General features: G+C 47.6%; 1 protein-coding gene across 1 annotated transcript in view; it reads right to left on the reverse strand.

Annotated features, from left to right (window-relative positions):
* The window catches only part of FGFR3 (fibroblast growth factor receptor 3), a 51,601-nt gene that overhangs the window by 22,095 nt on the left and 4,459 nt on the right, over window positions 1-25,047 (reverse strand). Inside the window, exons 2-5 of the mRNA XM_056849454.1 lie at window positions 20,601-20,654; window positions 11,782-11,951; window positions 5,627-5,750; window positions 3,774-3,964 (exon numbers count right to left, since the gene is read on the reverse strand). Coding sequence (XP_056705432.1) covers window positions 3,774-3,964; window positions 5,627-5,750; window positions 11,782-11,951; window positions 20,601-20,654 — 539 coding nt within the window. The remainder of the gene's footprint in view (window positions 1-3,773; window positions 3,965-5,626; window positions 5,751-11,781; window positions 11,952-20,600; window positions 20,655-25,047) is intronic.

Below are 25,047 nucleotides of genomic sequence, written 5' to 3' on the forward strand. Positions count from 1 at the left end.
GGTAAAGAACAAGAGATATTTGGAGACCAAGCCCTATCAGGAAAGGCGGAGGGAATGTTCAGTCTGGAGAACAGGAGGTTGAGGGGGGGACACGATTGCTCTCTTTAAGTATTTGAAGGGCTGTCACTTAGGAGGGCAGGGAGCTGTTCCTGTTGGCAGCAGAGGATCATAGGACTCGCAATCATGGGTTTTAAGATATGAGTGGAAAGGTACCTGCTGGATATTAGGAAAAACATTTTTTTACAGTAGTAGAAAAGAGCAAGAGTCCAGTAGCACCTTAAAGACTAACAAAAATATTTTCTGGCAGGGTATGAGCTTTTGTGAGCCACAGAAGTGAGCTGTGGCTCACGAAAGCTCATACCCTGCCAGAAAATATTTTTGTTAGTCTTTAAGGTGCTACTGGACTCTTGCTCTTTTCTACTACTGCTGACAGACTAACACGGCTACCCACTGTGAATTTTTTTTTACAGTAAGAGTTGTTCAACAGTGGAATCAGGTATCTAGGGAGGTGGTGAGCTCCCCCTCACTGGCAGTCTTTAAGCAGCAGCTGAACAAACACTTACTTGTCAGGGATGATCTAGGCTTATTCTGCATGAGCAGGGGGTTGGACTAGATGGCCTGTATGACCCCTTCCAACTCTATGATTCTATGATTTTGGCTCAACATCAAATTCCATTTATACACCAAATATAAAAGCCGTCAGTGACACCCTAACGTGGATGTGATATTTCACTAACAGCCAATCTAATCTGGTGAACTCTTTTTGGTACTGGCTACACTCAGATTCCTAGAAAAACACCCAAAGAGAAACAAGATTGGGATATTCTGGTTGCCCATATGTTTCTTTTAATATTGTTAACAAATTAAGATAACAGAAAAGGATTGGTAATGCTGTAATGATTGGGATTTCGTGTAAAATAATATTTTTCTGCTGAAAAAGAAACTGCATGGCAAAAGAAATCTAGCATTTTAGACATTTCAAAGCAGAGCTTCCATTAATTTCATTGACACTATTACCTTCTTGCTTTTCTTATATCATGGGTGAAAATAGTTTGAGATGACTATGCAGGGCGGAGAATATGTTAAGAACATTTACCCTATGACATTGTTAGAAATGTGCGGTTACTAATCAGTTACGTTGTATTGCTTATAATTCTTTCTCTATACAAAGTCTATGTAGATCAATTTCACTGTTCCTTTAAGCAGATGAGAAGTTTGTAAGAGGATATATGCAGCAACCGATTATTTTGGCAAGGAAGAAGGAGAAGAGTTGGTTTTTACATGCTGACTTTCTCTACCTTTCAAGGAGAATCAAACTGGCTTACAAATATTTTTCCCTTCCTCTCCCCACAACAAAAACCCTGTGACGTAGGTGGGGCTGAGAGTTCGGACAGAACTGTGACTAGCCCAAGGTGAAGGAGTGGGAAAACCAACCCGGTTCACCAGATTAGAGTCCACTGCTATTAACCACTACACCACATTGCCATGTCCCTTCATACAACTGAGAAGGTAACCTGGACACTGCTAGTATTCCACCTGGCCTTCTCCCTCCTCTTTGGTGGTTGTGCAAAGTGCTGTCAAGCCACAGCCGACTTACGGTGACCCCGCAGGGTTTTCAAGGCAAGAGATGACCAGAGGCGTTCCCCATTGCCTGCCTCTGCGTAGCAACCCCGAACTTCCTTGGTGGTCTCACAGCCAACTTATGGTGACCCCGCAGGGTTTTCAAGGCAAGAGAAGAACAGAGGTGGTTTGCCATTGCCTTCTTTCATAGTCTTTCTTGGTGGTCTTCCATCCAAAGACTAACCGGGGCCAACCCCGCTTCTGAGATGTGACGAAACTGGGCTAGTCTGTCCAAAAGCAGTCAGCGGCCGCTCTGCTGGTCCTGACTGATGCTTGGATGGCTTCAATCACTTTTTGTGGTGAGCTGCACAGGGCCCATGGCCATGATTCTGCACGTTTCTCTCTTGTAAACCATGAATTCCATAAAGCCATCACCTTATTGAGGATGGAAATGAAATGGTCACTGTCCTTGAGCTGCCCTCTCTCCCAAGTGAATGCTAGACACCAAATTCTGCCCCTTCAGTGTTTGTTTATTTATTTGCTTACATATGTAGCTGCCTTAAACTGAATCAATCCATAGATCCACCAAGGTCAGTACTGTCTATTCAGACTGGCAGTGGCTCTCCAGGGTCTCAGGCAGAGTTCTTGCACATCACCTACTGCCTAGGCCTTTTAGCTGGGGATGCCGGAGAATTTGGGACCTTTGGCATGGAAAACAGAGGGTCTTCCACTGAGCCACACCCCTCCCCTATCTCCCCTTATTTCATTTATACCCCACCTTTCTCCCCAACAGGGATCCAAAGCAGCTCATGTATTTCCCCTCTTCTCCGCTTTATCCTCACAATAGCTCTGTGAGGTAGGTTAGGCTGAGGTAGGTTAGCTTCCATCGCAGAGTGGGGGTTGGAACCTGGGTCTCCCAGATCCTAGTCCGACACTCTAACCCAGGGGTACCAAACATAAGGCCTGTGGGCCGGATCCGGCCCCTTGAGAGCTCTTATCTGGCCTGCGAGACAGAAGAGGAAGCCACCTTCCCCAGCCTGACCAAGTGACATTTCTGTCATATCTGGCCCTCGTAACAATTGAGTTTGACACCCCTGCTCTAACCATTACACCGTGCTGGCTCTCACATTTAAAGTATGGATTCCAAGCTGCACCTTTTAATCAATGTAAGGATTCTTCAAGGCAGGAACTAATACTCCCTTTTATTCAATATACTCTGAAGGTAATCACAGGCTTTAGGCCACTGGTTCCCAACCAGGGGTCCGTGGACCCCCAGGGGTCCGCGAGAACTAAATTAAAGTCCGCGAAACAAAATTATAAACCCATAATAAATTAATATTTTCAATTAAAAGTTCTCTATTATAAAATATATATTCAAATATTATTCTAAGTTTAATGTTTAACTAACAGTTATGATTAAAGTTTATTTTCAAATTCTCAGAATTTTTATTTTGAACCTTGGGGTCCCTGCACCGAACAAAAAGTCCTAGTGGTCCCTGGTCAAAAAAAGGTTGGGAACCACTGCTTTAGGCTGACAGATATCAAATGCTGAATTCATCATTCCCAAGTGGACTCCCCCCTCGTGCCCCAAACAAGCAACAAACCACTCCATTTGACCTCCTTCATTATTAACCCACAAGTCAATATCATGAAACAAACAAAAAATCCACCTCTTATAACAGTATAATAATATAATCTTATGGAACGGAGAGTCTTATGGCACTCAAGAACGATGGTAAATCAGTAGGGTTGCCATCCTCCAGGTACTAGCTGGAGATATCCTGCTATTACAACTGATCTCCAGCAGACAGAAATCAGTTCCCCTAAAGAAAATGGTCACTTTGGCAATTGGAGTCTATGGCATTGAAGTCCCTCCCCTTCCCAAACCCCACCCTCCTCAAGCTCCATCCCAAACACCTCCCACCAGTGGTGAAGAGAGACCTGGCAACCCTATAAATCAGGCTGTTTAACAGTGGTTCGTTAAAGTACTGTTTTGTTTTGTTATCACAGACCAGGTAGGATTTTCCTGCTGGCGTTTCCATAAAGACCAACTTTGTCGGCAGAATGTTTTATGTTACCGTCTGGGGTACTGCCCACGTTAAAGCACGCACCTTTAAAATCAACACGTTCTGGATATTCCAGAAATATCTCAAGAATACAGGCCCCACCACTAAGGTGCAGCTGGCCAAGATGAGATGTCGCCAGGTACCAACCTTCAAGACCGTGACATAGGGAGTCCCATCCGGTCCATATTTGCTGCCGTTCACCTCCACATGTTTCAGCCACTGGATGTGGGGCTGAGCATCGCTGTACACTTTGCAGTGGAATTCCACGTCACTTCCAACCACCACCGTCTGGTTGGCAGGCAGTCCGGCCTGGAGGATGGGACGATGGGGTGATCGTTCTACATAAGGGGGGGAAAAAGCAGAGAGGTTTACTCTAGATCAAATCAAGCCTGAACTGACCCTAGAAGCTAAAATTTCTAAACTGAAGCTGTTGTGTACTTTGGTCACATTATGAGAAGACAAGAGTCCCTGGAAAAGACAATCATGCTAGGAAAAGTTGAAGGCAGCAGGAAAAGAATAGGACCCAAGAAGAGATGGATAGGCTCTATAAAGGAAGCCATGGTCCTCAGATTGCAAGATCTGAGCAAGGCTGTTAAGGATAGGATGTTCTGGAGGACATTGATTCATAGGGTAGCCATGAGTTGGAAGTGACTTGACAGTGCTTAACACACTTAACACACAGTTTCCAGCGGAGGTTTCTTCACTGTGCACTGAAGAAGGGAAGGGGAGAAGCAACATATGCGCAACAGTCCAACAACTATCAACTGGGAATCAGAAGGAATCTCTTCTCCCATACGTTCCTGCCCGGGAACGACCCACAGGCACTCCTGACCATCCCACCAATCAAAGAAGCTCATCTGATGGGCACACAAGAGAGAGGGCCTTTTTGGTGGCAGCCCCACAACTACGGAACAACCTCCCAAGGGAGATGTGCCTGACCTCCTCACTTTCGATCTTTAGTAGGCAGCTGAAGACAATTTTATTCAGGACTGCCTTTGAGTAAATTAGTTTTTAATTGTTGGCAGTCCTACTTGGAGATTTCAAATTGTGGTCTGTTATGTATAATTGTTTTATTTACATTGTAAGCTCCGCAAGGGAGAGGCAGCTAACAATAAATTAAAAGATAAAAACTAGCCAGACACACACCCAATGTAACAGACGATGGGGAGGTTTGTGGTCTAGAAACAGCCTGTATGTTCAGATTCATTGGTATGACACAATCTCTCTTCTGGATTCTTCCTTCTGTGTCCAGGCCAAAAGCCAAGGGCATCCCTCAGTGGCTGCCCTCAAGGGTGGTAAAATAAGCTAATTCCAGGCAGGCCATGGTGACTTTTCTGACAAAGGTGAAAAAAGCATTTTTCTCTGTAACATATAATTACAGCCTACAACTTTTTGGAAAGAGAGGGAATCCCCAAACAGCCCTCTGGGTCAGGAGCACCAACAAAAACATAAATTCCACGTCAAGGAAGAAGAAGAGTTGGTTTTTATACCCTGACTTTCTCTCCACATGAGTGGAGGACTCTAATCTGGTGAACCGGATTGGTTTCCCCACTCCTCCACATGAAGCCAGCTGGGTGACCTTGAGCTAGTCCCAGCTCTCTCCGAACTCTCTCAGCCCCACCTACCTCACAAGGTGCCTGTTGTGGGAAGAGGAAGGGAAGGAGATTTTAAGCTGATTTGATTCTCCTTAAAAGGTAGAGAAAATTAAATATAAAAACCAACTCTTCTTTTTTGCACTCCACTACTTTTCTCGTGGTCAAGCGCCATCACAGGTGAGGCCATTCCCATGGGAACTGGCCCTAGATATTTGCCCAGACATCTCCCTCACTTTCTGTCTATGGGCAAAAACGCATGACCGCTTTAGCCTCCTTTATTCCCTGTTTCAGCCAGGATTCAGCCAGGATCGAACACATGCAGACAGCACTTGGTGTAAAAGACCTAACTCTGCCTGAAACGCACACTGATCCCCCTGGCACACACAGGGAGGAAAGCGCACTCACCAAGAACATCAAGTTGGTACGTATGCTGGATGCGGCCATATTTATTCTGTACGACGCAGGTGTAGTTGCCTCGGTCGGATGGAACCACGCTCTCCATGACCAGACTCCACTGTTGATGCCGCAGCTGAAAAGGGAAACACACATACACCCAAATTACCAAATTTGGTAAGTTTGCAGCCTTTGCCTCAAGAAAGGAACGAAGAGGGTGAAATCCAGTTCAACTCACTAATGCCTTTAATATCAGGAATATGGTAGATGAAGGACGAAGAAACCTCAAAATAACAATAAATTGGTCTGTATTTGAGCAATTCCTCACAGCAATCTTCTTTCAAAAATACAGGTTGAGCATCCCTTATCGAGAATGCTTGGGACCAAAAGCGATCTGTATTTCGGGTCTTTCCATATTTTGGAATATTTGCATAAACGTAATGAGATTTGGGGATGGGACCCAAGTTTAAACACAAAATTCATTTACGTTCTATATGTGTTTTATATACACTTTATACACATAGCCTGAATGTAATTTTAAACAATATTTTTAAATGTTGTGTACATTGAACCGTCAGAAAGCAAATCGGTGTGCTGCTGAGGGCCTGTGAGTACTGCCTGCATATCAGCTCAAAAAGTTGGTTTTCGGGTCAGCCCAGATATCGAATGTCCAGATAAGAGTTACTCAACCTGAATGCATCCTCTTAATGGCCGCCTTTTCTTACAAGGCTAAATACACATGGAAGAGGATGAAGAATTTGCAAACTATTTCCTCATATGCTGCATTAAGCCTGCCATTGGGTATCCCAAGTCTCCACTGGACAGGTTACCAAGCACATGAACACATGAAGCTGCCTTCTACTGAACCAGACCCTCGGTCCATCAAAGTCAGTATTGTCTAATCAGACTGGCAGCGGCTCTCTGGGGTCTCAGGCAGAGGTCTTTCACATCACCTATTTGCCTAGTCCCTTTAACTTAGGGGTGGGGAACGTCAGGCCCGGGGGCCATTTAAGGCCCGCAAAGTCACTTGGTCTGGCCCTTTGCGGGTCCTGGCAGATCTCTAGCTCAGAAGGATCTAAGGCTGGCGATCCGCCCCCTCCCGCGGACAGGAATAGCCTCTATTCAAGGCGGATGTGAGTTTGTTTTGCTGAGAAAAGGAACCATTTTCCCCCTTGCAGAAGAGTCATTAGCTATGGAGCTGCTAGGACCGCCCAAGCAACTGTGTTAACCCTTTCCCACCCAGGCTGTGGAGAAACGTATTCCCTCTGTACTACAAGGGGGCTGGGGTGGAAATGGAGACAATGGAGGGGTTAAAGGGGCAGGGCCAGAATGTGTGCACGCACACGGGGGGGGGGGGTTGAGTTCTTAGCCAGTGTGTCCTCATTTCATCCCTGCAGGCGGAGGCAGCAGGGGCCAGCTGTAGAATCTGGCCCAGACCATGCGGAGCAAGAGCAACTCTGGCGTGCGGCTGGACGGCTAAGCCCGGCTGGTGCAACAGACCATCCTGTGCCACCAGGTGGGCGAGTGCACCACCAGTTGGGTGCCTGCCTGCTTGCCTGCACCCCGGGGGGGTCATTTGGGGCAGCTGCCTGTTTGGGGCTTGGTCGGCTAATTTTTAAGTTGATAAATTTTGTATGGTCCGCGAATGATGTTATAAATATCCAAATGGCCCTTGGTGGAAAAAAGGTTCCCCACCCCTGCTTTAACTGGAGATGCCGGGAATTGAGCCTGGGACCGTCGGCATGCCAAGCAGATGCTCTACCACTGAGCCACGGCCCCTCCTTGACTTTGCCCGCCTCCTTCTTCCTCCATTTCTTGACAGGCGGCCCCAATCTTTTTGAGCGCCTTTGGAACTCTGACCCAGGGTGGGAGGCCCAACCCACAGGAGGCCGAGCCGAACAGACGAAGTCAGGGAGGCGATGCATCATTCATAGGAACTCTTCAACGTTTCCAGCAGGGGCTCCACTTAACATGAGGCCTTTTTAAAGGACCGCGAATCGGCACAGCGCATAGGGTTGCCAGGTCCCCCTTCTCAACCGGCGGGAGATTTTTGGGGCGGAGCCTGAGGAGGGCGGGGTTTGGGGAGGGGAGGGACTTCAATGCCATAGAGTCCAATGGCCAAAGCGGCCGTTTTTCTCCAGGTGATCTGATCTCTATCGGCTGGAGATCAGTTGAATTAGCAGGAGATCTCCTGCTACTACCTGGCAGGTGGCAACCCTAGCTGCGTGTGTGACACTCAAGAGAGTAATCCTTGGGAAGTTTACCCAGAATCTTACTCAGGTCCATTCAATGGCGCTTATCCCAGGAAGGTGTTCTTTGGATTGCACTGTTAGGGCCAAACTACTCGTTTAGGTTTTAATGCGTTAGGTGCAGGTTCTCTGCAACCACACGGCAGCTGCAGGGAACGGCTTTAAAAAAATAAACGAGAACCCAAACGTGCGGCGGAGGCTAATCTGGTGAACTGGGTTGGTTTCCCCACTCCTCCACACAAAGTCAGCTGGGTGACCTTGGGCTTGTCACACTCTCTCAGCCCCACCTACCTCACAAGGTGTCTGTTGTGGGGAGGGGAAGGGGAGGTGATTGTAAGCCGGTTTGATTCTCCCTTAAGTGGTAGAGAAAGTCGGCATAGAAAAACCAACTCTTCTTCTTGCTCTGCCTGTTTTTGACCTGCACTTTGGGCCATGTCCAGAATTAGATATGATGGTTTAAAAGCAACAAAATGTCATGGCGCGTGACATATATATGGCTGTATCCACAACCACAGCTTGATTTTCCTGTGTGCATGGCTGCCATAGCACAAAGTCCACAGTGTATGAATCGTTGCGGCAAGCCATGAAGTAAAACGCATTTGTACCTCAGATGGCACCTGGCCAGAAAACCCCTCCCTGAGGAGACTATTCCTCCCTTCGTGTCTCATGACCTGCAAGAATGTCTGAATGAACTTCATTCTTCTAAAAATGACAGGTTTGAGACTGCGCCCACACTGGATGTCCAAACATCGAACACAAGATACCTCCTCGGCTCCTTCGGACTTTTGCTCATCGCTGAGAAAGGCCTGTGTTTCCTGGAAGTGCAACTCTCAACTTTGCAAGATGACAGAAGCGTGGAGGTGGCATTTGTAGGTGTCAACTGGGGAAGGGCTGAGGTAGAACATCAGTGGAGGAACCTCTGCCTGGCATGCTGAAAGTAAATCCCCAGCATCTCCAGTTTAAAAAGGACCAGGCTGTAAGTAGGTTATGAGAAAGAGCTCTGCCCGAGACCCTGGAGAGCTGCTGCCAGTTTCAGTAGACAATACTGACCCTGATGGACCAAGGGTATGATTCTGTAAAAGGCAGCTTCATATGTTCAACTGTGACTGGATTGGAGAGAGATGCTTAACCTTTAGGACATTTCACACCTCAGGATCTCTTACAATTTCAAAACTCAGTTACGGTGCTCCAAAGAAGAAGGAGAGTTGGTTTTTACATACCGACTTTCTCTACCTTGTAAGGAGAATCAAACCAGCTTACAATCACCTTCCCTTCCCCTCCTTACAACAGACACCCTGTGAGGTAGGTGAGGCTGACAGAGTGTGACTAGCCCAAGGTCACCCAGCTGGCTTCGTGTGTAGGAGTGGGGAAACAAATCCAGTTCACCAGATTAGCCTCTGCCGCTCAAGTGGAGGAGTGGGGAATCAAACCCGGTTCTCCAGATCAGAGTCCACCGCCCCAAACCACCGCTCTTAACCACTGCACCACATTAGCTTTATATCCTTCCCTCCCCATTGATCTTTTCCCCCATCAAGAAAAAAAAATATTTAAGAAAAACTGCAAAAGTGAATGAATAAGTAAGCTGCAAGCTAAAGTTTAAGTTTACAACCCAAAACAAATGGGTTATTGGTACCTATGGAGTGATTTTTTCAAACAGAAAGTGCTTAGAAGAGGAGAATAAAAAGCAAAAATCTATAACCTGCTAGCTTACAAGATACAAATAAAGATGGCTCCACTTATGCCAAGTTAAAATTCACTCACATGGGGTAGGAACAAGAAGCACAAACAAACTTCTTCACCACTTGAGGAATGGACAGACATTACAAGTATGTCAGTCATAGCAAGCGTGCTCATCATAAGTAATATTTTGCGGGAGTCATGCTGCATTTGTGGGGGGGGGGACAGCAGACACATTCTCGAAGAAAACCGCCACAAGTTAGTGAAGCGGGTCGTGCTGTTCAGATGACAGGCTCTTAGAACGTTTCACTTACTGAGAAGTGAAGGTATCTTATTCCGCCAGTCATTGATTAAGCAGGACTCAACAACTTTACTTACTTGATATACTTCTAGTAAAATATGTATAAATGCAGATTATCAAGTCTTTAACACTTCTATAAAAACTCTTGTAAAAATACAATGTATGTATGTACAATGTATGCAGTAAAAGCAATGTATGCAGTAAAAGCAAGCAAGTTCTTACATACTATTCAGTTTCAAAATCCAACTTCTAAAATATAACAGTCAAATTATTCTGATTCAGTTCAAAGTATCTAATTCACAAAGTCCAGAACAAAGTATTTAAACCATACATACCATTCAGCCTTTTCTGAGAGCCTTTTGGAAGGTTCTAAATCTCTGGCTGTACTGTGGCTGTATTTATACTGTTTCTAGACTCATTAAGAGTAAAGAGAAATCTTTTATCCCCTCTTTCTTATCCATCAAGAGGAATACCTTTTATTCCCTCTGTCAGATATGATGAGCAGTGCAGTAATGTTTTAGTAGCAGCTGCTCATGTCTCCATGACCATATATGGGCTTCCTTTCCTTTCAGCCCACTTTGCTTAAAGTATAAACACTTATTTCTGAGTTTCATGATCACATTATGTACTTAATTTTTATACCATCCTCTTCGTTAGGACAATACGCATTAAATGGACCATTTAGAATTCTGTAGCACAATGTTTAACTATATAATAAAACACAATTATTGTTTACATTGTCACTTTGTGAACATCTGTTAGTAATACACAGCCTTGAGCAGATTACAGAAGGCAAGAAAGCATATTACTTGATAGGACTGCAGGAACCTTTAATGCCTTTAAGCTATAAAAAGCACAGTTTAAGCAACTAATGCACTCTTAGTACATTAAGAAGGGCAAAAGTGTTCTGCCTTTGAGATTCTGACAGCTGGCAGCTGAGTCAGAAAGGTGATTTTAGTTACATCTGACTGGTAGATGGAAGATGCTCTGCTCTTCCCCCTTCAAGGACAAGATCAGAGTGACATAGTTAGTTAGCTCTTGAAAGAGCTGACCTTGAAAGAATTCTGTCAGCCTGTTTGCATTACACAGGCTTTTCATTACACAAACCTCTGCAGTGGCTCAGTTTGCATGATGTGTACTAACTCTATATGGAATTAATTCTGCACATGTTCACAGAATACCATAATTATGTCAGAGACAGTGACATTAGAATGCCAGTTACGCTCGACAGCAAACTTTATTTTAGCTAGGTTATATAAATACAACACAACTTTTAGGTTGTACAATCATAAAACGTGGCATGTTTTTGAAGCATGCTGGAATTTGAAAATATGGAAGAAATTTCCCAGAGCGTCAGCAGAAGTTTGCAAGAAAAGGTCAGAAACCGAAAGTAAGAATTTATCGATAATACTCAAAATATACCTTTCCTGGTTGCCCTTATTATCAGTGGTCAAACCTCCAAGGGATGTCCACATCCTTGGGACTGCACAAACTGAAAACTGACACATGCAACTGGACAAGATGGTACCCGGGCACTATCTGACCCTGTCACTGCCGACATAGACTCCAAGTTACATAAGAACGTAAGGAAAGGCCCTGCTGGATCCTACCAAGGCCCATCAAGTCCAGCAGTCTGTTCACACAGTGGCCAACCAGGTGCCTCAACCCAGTTTGAGCCTCACAGAGGGGACATTCCCAGAGTTTGTACCTGGAATCCTCCTTAACTGGAGATGGCAGAGGTTTAGTTTCAGGTTCAAGTCTATTGCATTTGGCCAAAGGCCATTACAAGAAAATATAAAAGTCCATATAACAATAATTGATAAATGTTACATTTTGGTAACAGATTAAAACTCAATAAATAGCCTTCCCCAAAAAGGTGTCAGTTCTAGAGGTCAATAAAGCAGGATTAAAGAACAGTCCGGTACCAAGAACAGCCTTACTTTGATTCCCCCAATCCGGTGCTCTCCTTTAAATTCTCTGCCGTTTTTCAGCCAATGTATGGAAGGGGGAGGATTGCCGGCCGCCGGGCACCGAAAGCGAACCGTGTTGGCAGCGGGAACCGCCAGAAGTTTCCGTTCCATCCTCTCCCGACGAGTCCAGTAAGGGGCAGCTGCAGACACAGAAGAAAGAGAGCCGCTGAAGAAATGCACCACGTCAACTTCCTATTGCAGGAGTCCCCATCCTTTTTGAGATGTGGGTACCTTTGGAATTGTGGCACGGCGTGGTGGGCGAAGCCTTCGAATGGCTGCCGCAGGTGGTGGCTGCCTCAGCTTACCTTCAACCACACAGTGAAGATCCTTGTGCTGTGGTGGCAGTTGTTGCCGAAGTCAACGCTTTAAAACATCTGCACAGCCAATCACATCTCCCACGGCCAATCAGAAGCCTTGCTGGGCAAAAGCTCGATCTGGCCCCTCCCACTTTCTAAAAGCACTGGCCTGGTGCTAAGAAAAGTTTTGCTGGGCACGACAGCCACGGACCCCACGCTTGACGAACACAATACCCGTGGACACCACGTCGGGGACCCGTGATCCGCTGGATATAACTGCTGCTAAATCACCAGCGTGGAGTAGTGGTTAAGGTGTCGGACTAGGATCTGGGAAACCCAGGTTTGAAACCCCACTCTGCCATGGAAGCTTGCTGGGTGACCTTAGGCCAGTCACACACTCTCAGCCCTGACCCTGGCTAGTATTTGGATGGGAGACCCCCAAGGAATACCGGGGGTGTGACGCAGAGGCATGCAATGGCAAACCACCTCTGAATGTCTCTTGCCTTGAAAACCCTACGGCGTCACCAAAAGTCAGCACCCAAATCGTTCCGCATGTATAAATATAAGGTGGCTGCATTTTAAACTGATTCTGAGAGGTCTGCTTCGCGCTCAGGAAAAACGTAACTGCTTCCAAAGTATTCTCAGGGCCTGGTATGCAGAAGGGTTCTGCATGATTGGCTTCAATAGGAAGATCCTCAGACTCTCAAAATGTACAGACCCCATCTCTAGCTTCAATAACCAGGCTGTGCTTAGCAGCCAAGAACCACAGCAGGCAAAAATGTGTCAGAACAGAAGCGAGAGAGAGAAGAGAGACAGAGGACTTTTATGCTTGGCTGTTTCTCTCGCGGTCACCCCTCCGACAACTTCGGGTCTTTGTGTGGATTACACATGCCATTTCCGACCACCATAGGTCGCCTCCCTCTCCCCCTGCGTTTCCGCACATTTTGCCCGTCATTTTCAGGGACCTGTTTTATCTCAAATTTGAAAACGTGGACAAAATGCGGGGAAATGCAGGGGGAGAGCGATGCAACCTCTGACAGTCGGAAACGGCACCCATAATCAATAGAAAGCCCCAAAGTCGTCAAAGGAAGCAGCCAGAGAGAGGCAGAGAGAGAAACCAGATGGTCGAGCAACCAGCCGCACAAGAAGGGGATATTCTCTCCACTCCCAGGGGCATTTCGTAACAGCTTCTCTAGTATAACACAGCAAGTACTTCAGAGAAATGCCCTTCCTACTGGGCAAGGCAAAGTGTGGGACTTGGGTTCAGTCCTACCACCAATGCACTGCGCATAAACCGATCCTGCCAATCTCGTTCGGCAGCAATCGGCACGTGGGCGGCAGGCCTGCCAAATCTGCGTGCCTACTGCTTGCTCGCTACTCGGTCTGAAGTGTTCCAAGGAACCCTGGCCCACAACGGAGGAGAAGCCAACTGGGCGTTTGTGTTGACATTCTTCCTTTATCTCTACTCTGCTCTACAGGTTCATAAAACCTTTCAACCCCAACTAAAGGATGATTTAAATCACTCGTCAGGTACATGGATTTAATCGAGATTTTCTATTAAAAGTTTGTGCCTGTTCTTTGATGGAAGCGTAATACGTATTCTTCCCAACTCAAGAGACAGGGAGAGGTTTCGTTCTCAGAAATGTGATAAGAATACATGCGCTAAGAATTTTAACACAACTAACTAGTGCAAATATACAAAATGAGAAATGTTACAGAATAAGAAAAGTGAGTTTAGAAATATAAGAAATACATAATAAACAGTGGATAGGAAAAAAAGAAGTAAGGTCAAACTAACTTATGAAGATGATATAACTATATAATCATTGTAGTAACAGCATGGGAGAAGCATAATTGCTTTCTTTATTCTCTTTTTCTTTTATTTATATTATGAGTAAGATTTGATAGAAGATAAAGCAAGATTAAGATGCAATAGTCTGTATTGTAGGGTGTTTGTGTGGTGTTAATGTTTGTGTTGTTTAATGTTTGAAAAATAAAAAAATTATCTTAAAAAAAAAAGAAATGTACCCGCAATATATTTTAGAGGAGTGATTTATTTTGGAATCTTTTTGTGCCAGCATCAGAAAATGGAACCGCCAGAGGTCGCCTCGCTTTCCCCACACGCTTCCACACATTTTGCCCGTGTTTTCTGGATTTGTGTTTCGCCCGCATCGCAGAAATGTGCGGAAAAGCAGGGGGAGAGCGAGGCAACCTCTGAGGGTCAAGCGAAGTCCCAAAGTAGTCGGAGGGATGACGGTGAGGAAACAGCCATGCATAAATGGCCTAAGAGACCCACCCCCCAACATATTAAATATGTTTTTCAATACTACCTTTACAGCTAAAGGTAAATACTACCTTTACAGCTAAAGGTAAATAAAGATATGTTTTTCAATACTATCTTTTCAATACTACCTTTTCAATTCTAACAACCAAATGTTAGCCCCACTGCCAAAACAAAAAACAAAAACAAACAGTGATCAGTTCAGACCAAGGTGTTCTAAAAGCTTCCTCCACACTTAAAAATCTACAGGTGTGAGGGTCTCTGTCTTTGTGTCTCTGCTTTCCATCACCTGCGGTGTTATCAGTGAACTCGTAAAAGCAGTTCACACCTTCTGGTCTCAGGCGCCAGGCCTGATGGCCCATGTATCTTCCCCCCCCCCCGCTGTTCTTCCTGCCAGTACTCCCTCAGGCCGGTGCGGCCTTGGAAGTGTGATAGCCGCACCAGACTTCCTGGGATCCGTCTGATGTTTTGTATTATGCCAAGCTTGTAACTTCCCATAACAATAAGTGTGAACCCCAGTGCCCCAGTGCCCTGGAGTCAATATATTCTGTAAACCCGTATAGCCCCTCACTTGCAACTTTCTACCTGTGCCTGTCTCATCTCCTGAAGGCTTCAATAAATCTATTGTTTCTGTATCAACGTCTGAGCAACTGATTTGGAGAAGCAAACTCAGAGAGGGGGATCTCTCACATTAAGTTGCAAGTCCTTGCCTCTCGGACTGCAGCTGTACCGCTTTGGACAGAATGTCAGCCGACGAGGACACCACCCCTAACCCCGATGCCCCCAAGGAACCGGACGAGCCGGAGAAGCCGGACCCGAAGGAGGAGGGAGCCAAGCCAAAGAAACCGAAGGGTCGTGCCCCCGACCAAGATCGGGACGAACGTCCCCGGGGGCTTACTTATTGGCTGGACTCTCCCAAGGGCTGGTCGCTCTCGCGGACTGCGGCGAAGGATCGCCGGTTGGCCTTCCCCAGCACGGGACTCGAAGGGGACCCGGCCCGCAAAGAGGCCCTCATGGAGGAAGAACGAAAGCAGTGGCAGGAAGACCGCCGGGCTATGCAGGAGCAGATGGAGACCATGCAACGCGTAATGGGTGAGATGGCCACGGCCCTAGATGCGCTGAAGTTGCAACCTCCAGCCGGTGCTCCCCCAGACGGGGCGCCGGTAGTTCCGCCCGCAACCCCTGCCCCCCCGGCCCGTCGGGACCTGAAAGTCACGTATGACGGGTCGGGAGACCAGTTGACCTTTTTTATGGTCCAAGTAGACATTTTTATGCGGGAACAAGGTCGAACCTTCGTGTCTGAGGAGTCCCGGGTGCAGTACGTGGCTTCCTTACTGCAAGGGGAGGCGGCTGCCTGGATGGTGTTGCAGTATGAACTCCGCTCGCCGGTGCTGCGAACCCTGGACGAGTTCATGGTAGCACTCCGAAACCGTTTTGAGGACCCGACTCTGGGTGAGCGGGCTAAAGCCTCCCTGATGCAACTGCGCCAAGGGACTAAGTCGGTGGCGCAGTATGCAAGTGAGTTCCAGTCACTGGCTAGCCGAATTCTGGACTGGAGTGAAGCTACCTTGGTACAATGTTTCAGGGAGGGTCTCAACCCAGACCTCCAACATTGGGCCTTCATGCAAGGGAACCCCCCGGATGTGGAAGGTTGGGTTCGCCATGCTGCTGACATCGAGAATCGCAAACAACTCCTGAACTTGTCCAAGCAACGGCTTGGGCGAGACCCCAGGCCCCGAGGTGATCGTGGCCGGGAACTCCGGCAAGGGGGTGGCGGGGGTCTCTCGGCCGCGGAACGCCGCAAGCGGTTCGAGGCCGGCGTCTGCCTGATCTGCGGGGGAAAAGGTCACTTTGCATCGCAATGCCCCTCTCGCTCAGGCCGTCCGACCCCCCCCCGCCAAACCCAGGCCGAGCCGACGAAACCGGCCGCCGACAGCCAGCCTCGCCGCAGAAGTGGACCACTGAGCCGGCGCTCCGGCGCACCCTCCGCTCTCCACGCGCGCCCCCAGGATGGGGCATCCGACTCTACGGTCCCATCGGGGTCCCGGATTACAAATACCGTCTTTGATTCGGACGGCTCCCCGGAAGCCACCACCCCGTCCCCCTCTTCCAGCGAAGAGGAAGAGTGGGAACAGCCGGCAAAAAACGCCGTCGGTCTGCTGTAGAGGGGGCTCCGCAGCAGACCGTCCCTATCGTTGTGCAAGGAGCTCCACCGATGGTAAGCGCCCAAGAGGACAATGTATTTGTGCGTGTTCATCTGTCCCTACCCAAAGGGGGCCCCCCGTTAGAGGTCCCCGCGTTGGTCGACTCGGGGTGTGCCCGCACCATGATAAATGAGGAAACTGCCAAGAAGTTGGGTGTCCGGCGCAAGCGGCTTCCGGGACCCCTCCGTTTTTCCCAAATGGACGGGAGTGACTTTAAACGGGGCCCTGTGACCCACAGAACTGCAGCCGTGATTATGTCAGTGGGGGAACATTGGGAACGGTTGTATTTCACCATCGCCCCTATTGTAACCCCTGTGGTGTTAGGGATGAACTGGTTAAGGGGACACAATCCCTCCATTGATTGGGTTAAACGGGTGCTCTCCTTCCCCGAAAACCCCTGTGGGTTGCATGACAAGGAACGGGTACTCAGAACTCCAGCCGCCGCATTGGTAGGGTCCCCCGCCCCAGTCTCTCCTCAATTACCCTCTGAGTACTCGCAATTTACTGATGTTTTCGATGTTAGAGAGTGCGACGAACTGCCTCCCCACAGAGATACGGACTGTGCCATCGAGATTGTAGGGGACGGCAAACTGTCTAAGGGAAAGGTTTACCCCATGAGCCCTAGTGAAAAGACTGTATTGCGAGACTATCTGGATGTCAATCTGGCGAGGGGTTTCATACGCCCCTCCAAGGCTCCTTATTCAGCCCCAGCTTTCTTTGTAAAGAAAAAGACGGGAGACTTAAGACTGTGTATTGACTTTCGCAGACTGAACGCAGTCACCCAGTCTAATGCTTACCCCCTCCCTCTTATTCCTGACCTTCTAGCACAATTAAAGGAGGGCCGAATCTTCACCAAACTGGACTTGGTAGAAGCCTACCACCGCATTCGCATCAAAGAAGGAGACGAACCCAAAACGGCCTTTTCCAGTTGTTTTGGGATGTTTGAGTACCTGGTCATGCCGTTCGGACTTTCGGGGGCTCCGAGTGTCTTTATGCAATTAATTAATGAAGTTTTGCATGATTTACTGTTTCGGGGGGTGGTGGTATTTCTCGATGACATTCTTATTTACTCTGAGACCATGGAGGAACATGTGCGCCTAGTGCGAGAAGTGCTCCAGCGGCTGCGGGAGCACAAACTGTATGCTAAGGTGTCCAAGTGTGAATTCCACCAACCTTCTATTACATTTCTGGGGTATGTGATTTCCCACCAAGGGTTGGAAATGGACCCCGCCAAGGTCCAGGCGGTGCGGGACTGGGAAACCCCCACTACCCGCCGCCAACTTCAACAGTTTTTGGGGTTTGCCAACTTTTACCGGAATTTCATTCCCAACTTTGCCCAAGTTGCGCTTCCCCTCACTGCCCTGTTGCGTACCAAGGACAGGGGGGCTAGCGCCGCACTCCCCTCAGCCCGTCTGCAATGGTCCCCCCAGTGCCAGCAAGCTTTTGAACGTTTAAAGCTACTTTTTTCATCCGAACCCGTTTTGGCTCACCCGGATTGCACCAAGCCTTTCGTGGTGCAGGTGGATGCCTCGGATGTAGCCATGGGCGGGGCCCTGTTGCAGAGGGATGAGGGGGGACGGTTGAAGCCATGCGCCTACTTCTCCAAGAAGTTTTCCCAGTCCGAAATCAACTGGGCCATTTGGGAGAAGGAGGCAGCAGCGGTCAAACATGCCCTTACCATATGGAGACACTTCTTGGAGGGGGCCGAGCTGCCGTTCGAAGTGCGCACAGATCACAAGAATCTTGAGGCTCTCAAGGGAGCTAGAAAACTCAATGCCAAACAAATTCGGTGGGCCCAATTTTTTGCTAAATTCCGGTTCACCCTCAAACATGTCCCTGGCAAAGAAAATGCCCTAGCTGATGCTTTGTCACGACTTCCCCAGTATCGCAACGATTTCGATCGCCCCGTCGACTCCCTGTTCACTCCCGAACAGCGAGGGGAAGTCCCTGGCTTGGCCGTCACCACCCGATCCCAAGCCCGCCAACCGGAGACCCCCCCTACGCTCAAAGGTATCCCGGAAGCATTCCAACAGCGACTCCGGGACGCCTCCTTACAGGAGGAGGAGCACCATCTCCTCCCCACTGGCTTGGAACGAACCAACACTTGGTGGGTGCAAGGGGGGAAACTATATGTCCCATCTTCCCTTCGCAAAGAAGTATTGGGACTTGTACATGGGGCCAGGCTAGCGGGTCATTTTGGTTTCGTAAAAACGCTTCACCTGGTTCGAAGGCAATTCTGGTGGCCCGGTATGAGATCTGATGTGGAGTTGTATGTGCGCAGCTGCCCCACCTGCGCCACAGCCAAGAAACGGATGGGAAAACCCCCGGGGCTTCTCAAGCCGCTTGAGAACCCCTCCCGTCCCTGGGAAGTCATCGCCATGGATTTTATCACCGACCTACCTCCAAGTCGGGGGAAAACGGTTCTCTGGGTTATCACAGACCTCTTTTCCAAACAGGTTCATTTCGTTCCATGTGCAGGTCTTCCTTCAGCCCAGGGCTTAGCTAAACTGTTCATCACGCACGTCCTCAGGCTACACTCGATCCCGAGGAAGGTCCTCTCCGACCGGGGGGTCCAGTTTGTTGCCAAATTCTGGCGGGCCTTCCTAAAGTTAATGGGAGTGGAGGAACAGGGCCTTTCTTCCGCCTATCACCCCCAAACGGATGGTCAAACAGAACGAGTAAATGCGGTAGTAGAATGTTATTTGCGTTGCTATGTAAATTTCCACCAGGACGACTGGGTCGACCTGCTGCCATTTGCCGAATATGCATACAACAATGCGCCTCATTCCTCTACCGGCTTTAGTCCCTTCCAAGTTATATACGGGACGGATTTTGGCCCTTTCGGTTCTGCCCCCGTCTCGCCAGAGCTCCAGTCTACCCCTGATCTTCAGGAGTGGATTCAGGTGGTTAAATCCACCTGGCCATGGTTGCTTAAAAATCTGGAAAGGGCAAAAAGCAAGTACAAGGAACAAGCAGACAAACACCGGTCTCCGGGATGGGAACTCAAGGTGGGGGAGCAAGTCTATCTGTCCACCAAAAACCTCCGCTCTCTTCGCCCCTGCAAAAAACTGAGCGACCGTTATGTAGGACCTTTCCCCATTACCAGAGTAATCAACGAGGTTACCGTGGAACTGAGTCTCCCTAAGACACTCAAGGGAGTTCATCCAGTCTTCCATATAAGCCTCCTCAAACCTTATGTAGCAGCTCCCCAGTTCCACCCCCCTCCCGCTCATGAGATTCCTACCGTAGTAGGAGGGGATACCCATTTGGAAATATCCAAGGTTTTAGATTCCAAATGGAAGAAAGGGAAACTGTTTTACTTTGTTCGCTGGAAAAACCTTGGCTCCGCTCATGACGAATGGGTGGCCGCACCCCACATGGCAGCTCCTCGCTTGGTCCGAGAATTCCACCTCGCTTATCCCGATAAGCCTCGTCCTCCCGGAGGGGGGCCTTAAGGGGGGCAGAATGTGAGGGTCTCTGTCTTTGTGTCTCTGCTTTCCATCACCTGCGGTGTTATCAGTGAACTCGTAAAAGCAGTTCACACCTTCTGGTCTCAGGCGCCAGGCCTGATGGCCCATGTATCTTCCCCCCCCCCCGCTGTTCTTCCTGCCAGTACTCCCTCAGGCCGGTGCGGCCTTGGAAGTGTGATAGCCGCACCAGACTTCCTGGGATCCGTCTGATGTTTTGTATTATGCCAAGCTTGTAACTTCCCATAACAATAAGTGTGAACCCCAGTGCCCCAGTGCCCTGGAGTCAATATATTCTGTAAACCCGTATAGCCCCTCACTTGCAACTTTCTACCTGTGCCTGTCTCATCTCCTGAAGGCTTCAATAAATCTATTGTTTCTGTATCAACGTCTGAGCAACTGATTTGGAGAAGCAAACTCAGAGAGGGGGATCTCTCACAACAGGTTTATTTTTTTTTAAGTGAAAATCCCGTGTATTAAATCCAGTTGTTTCGAGCTTTTCTGGTCAATAGCACGGGTCCCCCAAAGCCCAGACATTTACCTCCATCTTCAGATTCGTCATCATCATCTTCATCATCACCCGATGATAAAGGATCTGAGGGGGGCGGGGAGGACAGAAAAAAGGAAGTTATGTGTTGTGGAAGCTCTGATCTCATTCCTGCGATGATACGCTATTCATGCAAGCATGACTGAAGTTTAATGAAGCCCTTTTCGGTCACCATGATTTTGGCGCTTCCACCTTGCATGTTGAGAAGTGTCCGTTCTCAGAAATGTGATAAGAATACATGCGCTAAGAATTTTAACACAACTAACTAGTGCAAATATACAAAATGGGAAATGTTACAGAATAAGAAAAATGAGTTTAGAAATATAAGAAATGCATGTTCTTCCTTCATACTTGAAGCTGCCATTTTGTGTGAACGACATATTTTCCAGCTTTGGTACGCACAAACAAGTTTCACAAAATAATAATAATAATAATAATAATCTGGGTTTCCTACTGGGTTTCCTACCCAATCTGGGTTTCCTACACAAAATGGCAACCATGCGTACGGAGCGGATGTAGTGCGCGTTCTCACCACAAATATATTCATGGCATAAAGATGTGATCATCTGAACGGAACAAGTGTGGCTGCAGCTTCACAAATACAGATACTACAGGGTTTCCAAAACATTGTTAATCGATTTGAAAAGTGCTAAAATATTGCCAAAGACAAAGATCCATTAGAAATCACCTGGCAATATGGCAGCGGATGGGGGGGGGGGGGGAAGGAATGAGAAGATGGAGACTTAATGATAATGTATTATTTACAAGAGGAAATGTTGTAAAGATTTAAAAGAAATCTTCATTTTAAATAACACTTCAGACATTTCCAGTGCAACGATCTGGGATACTAGGAAAACTTACATGAGAGGCAATTCATTAGCAATAACAGCTAAAAAGAAGAAAGAGAATCTAGAACAATTTACAAAATTATCAGAGAAGATCAAAAGCTTAAAAGAGCAACACAAATACAGATACTGAAAAGGTGGGGCAGAAGGCCGTACAGACTGTGACCAATTGTTGTCCGGTATCAAATTCGTTGTTTCCTCACCCCAGAAAAAGAGAACAAGACAAATCTCAGGTGTGTCCTCAGCACACTAATGCGGCTAGAGAATCCTGACGGGTCCCCACACAATCTAAACGTGCGTCATCTCTACTTTCAACATTTTGCACCAGAATTTGTTGGAGGGCTTTGGGGTTCAGCCAACCCAGCCCAGGGTACAATTCAGGGGGAATAATCCTGTGCTGTAGCGCTCTTTCCCACTTTTAATAATTTCTGCTTCTGGGTTCCTCTTTATGGCTAGATGTCTTCCCGTTAGCTTGACACTCCTGCATCTACACTGTCTTCCTGCTCCCTAATGCCAGGTGGATAGGATTGCCAACCTCCAGGTACTAGCGGGAGATCTCCTGCTATTACAACTGATCTCCAGCCGATAGAGATCAGTTCACCTGGAGAAAACGGCCACTTTGGCAATTGGACTCTATGGAATTGAAGTCCCCTCCCCAAACCCTACCCCCCAAAACCTCCCGCCTGTGGTGAAGAGGGATCTGGCAACCCTACAGGTAGGGCTGCCAACAACTAGAAGAAATGTCCGGACCCTTTAACAGTCGCTTAAGGTGTGGAAACGAGCCATTGAAACTTTTCAGGGCAAAGAGGTAAATAACATTGCCTGGTAAATATGTGTGTTAACTGCCATCCAGTTGCTTCCAACTTATGGTGACCCTATGAATTAATGTCTTCTAAATGTCTTGTCCTTAACAGATTTGCTCAGGTCTTGCAAACTGAGGGCCGTGATTTCCTTTATTGAGCCCATCTATCTCATGGTGGGTCTTCCTCTTTTCCTGCTGCCTTCAACTCTTCCTAGCAATTTCCCCAGTGAGTCTTGCCTTCTCATGATGTGACCAAAGGATGACACCCTCATTTTGGTCATTTTGGCTTCTAGGGAGTGTTGAGGCTTGATTTGATCTAGAGCCCACTGACTGGTCTTTCTGGCAGTCCACGGTATCCATAAAACTCTCCTCCAACAGCACATTCAAAGCAATCAACTTTAAATTGTGGAAGTCCCTGCCTCAGGATGTGGTGATGGCTGCCAACTTGGAAGGCTTCAAGAGGGGACTGGATATGTTCATGGAGGAGAGGACTTTTCATGGCTACTAGTTAAAATGGCTACTAGTCATGATGCATACCTATTCTCTCCAGTACCAGAGGAGCATGCCTATTATATGAGGTGCTGTGGAACATAAGCAGGATAATGCTGCTGCAGTCGTCTTGCTTGTGGGTTTCCTAGAGGCACCTGGTTGACCGCTGTGTGAACAGACTGCTGGACTTGATGGGTCCTGGTCTGATCCAGCAGGGCTTTTCTTATGTTCTTATGTTCTTAACTTTCTTCCTGTCAGCTTACATCTCATTAAGGCTTTTTAAAAAGAGGATTTTCAAGGCAAGAGGCGACCAGAGGTGGTTTGCCATTGCCTGCCTCTGGGCAGTGACCCTTGACTTCCTTGGTGGTCTCCCATCCAAGTACTAACCAGGGCTGACCCAGCTTAGTTTCTGAGATCTAACGAGTTTAGGCTAGCCTGGCCTATCCAGGTCAGGGCACATGTTGGTACAAATGTATATATTTTAAAAATCTTAATATTAGCAATGTCAACAAATCCAGAAACTATTTACAAGACAAAAACCTCACAAGCTTGAGTAAACACAGGGGCTCATAGGCTCCATCGCCAGGGGGCTTTGGTATTTGGGCCCCTCTGCCGAGAAACCTCAGCTCCTGCTCTGACTCGCCCGAAAGCAAAAAAAGGCCGCTCAGAGGACATGGGACCGATTCCCACATCTGGACTTTCGCTTTGGCATGACGGAGACCAAACTGCTCTGGCAGGCTCCAGCCTGTTCGGGTGTCTTTTGCCGCGCATCAGTGCCTAGGCGCCTCCCTGCCTCCTCTGGTTTCTCCAGTGGAGACGGAGCCCTCCCTGCCATTCCTATGAAGTCATCTCTGCGCCTGCTTGTTTGTGAAGACCCATCCGTGGTGGTGAAGGATGCGATCAGCAAAAAGGCTTGGATTAAAAGCTCAGTTGTCAGAACGTTCCAGGGCAGGATTACTCTCTCTTGTGGGACAGCATGGCGCAACACCTGGGAGAATCGTGGTCTTGTATTGTTAATTCAGCTCCAGAGCACGCTATTATATCATGGTCAGAATGAACAGGGAAGGCAACAGCCTGCGCACCTGGAGAATTACGACACATTGCAAGAGGGTGGATGAGAAAAAGAGAACTGATTGAAGAGGCGGGGTTATTAGTAGGGTTGCCAACCTCCAGGTGATGGTTGGAGATCTTAGAGTCACAGAATCATAAAGTTGGAAGGGACTACCAGGGTCATCTAGTCCAATCCCCTGCACAATGCAGGAAATTCACAACTGCCTCCCCCCTCCACACACACACCCCAGCGACCCCTACTCCATGACCAGAAAAGGGCCAAAAAAAACAAACCCTCCAGGATTCCTGGCCAATCTGGCCCGGAGGGAAATTGCTTCCAGGTGGCAGCTGGGGATCTCCCACTATTACAAATGATCTCCAGGCGACAGAGATCAATTCCCCTGGATAAAAATGGCTGCTCTGGAAGGTGGACTCTATGGCATTATACCCCATGGAAGTGCTTCCCCTCCTCAAACCCCACTCTCCTCAGGCTCTGCCCTAATTCTCCAGGTTTTCCCCAACCCAGAACTGGCAACCTTACTTACAACCCTTTCAAATTCAGCTGACAGGGACTGAACATCCACCTACAAGTGCAAAGAAACATCGCACAATAATTTAGAAACCAATATTCAAACAATCTATATTGAGTTTACTTAGCATGTTCTAATCATTTTTATTTCCCTTTAAAAAAATAAACTAGGCTAATTGGTTCTCGTAGGTGTATCCGGGCTGTGTAACCGTGGTCTTGGTATTTTCTTTCCTGACGTTTCGCCAGCAGCTGTGGCAGGCATCTTCAGAGGAGTAACACTGAAGGACAGTGTCTCTCAGTGTCAAGTGTGTAGGAAGAGTAATATATAGTCAGAAATCATTGTCCTGCAAAAAGTAACAAAGGTAATGTGCTAACCATTGTCCTGTAAGTATCAAGATAATGTGCTAATGAGGGTGTGGTATGTTAATATGGAACCATTGTATCCTGTGAAATCCAAAGCTAATCTGCATGGCTATTGTTGACTGCAGTCTTTGTTAGTGTGGAGGTTTTCAAGACAGGAAGCCAAGCCTTATTCATTCTTAAACTCTCTTCTTTTCTGTTAAAGTTGTGCTGATGTTTATGAATTTCAATGGCTTCTCTGTGCAATCTGACAAAATAGTTGGTAGAATTGTCCAGTCTTTCAGTGTCTTGGAATAAGACCCTGTGTCCTGTTTGTGTCAGTCCATGTTCAGCCACTGCTGATTTCTCAGGTTGGCAGAGCTGCTG

This window comes from Euleptes europaea, chromosome 5 (assembly GCF_029931775.1).
Source record: "Euleptes europaea isolate rEulEur1 chromosome 5, rEulEur1.hap1, whole genome shotgun sequence".
Lineage (NCBI taxonomy): Eukaryota > Metazoa > Chordata > Lepidosauria > Squamata > Sphaerodactylidae > Euleptes > Euleptes europaea.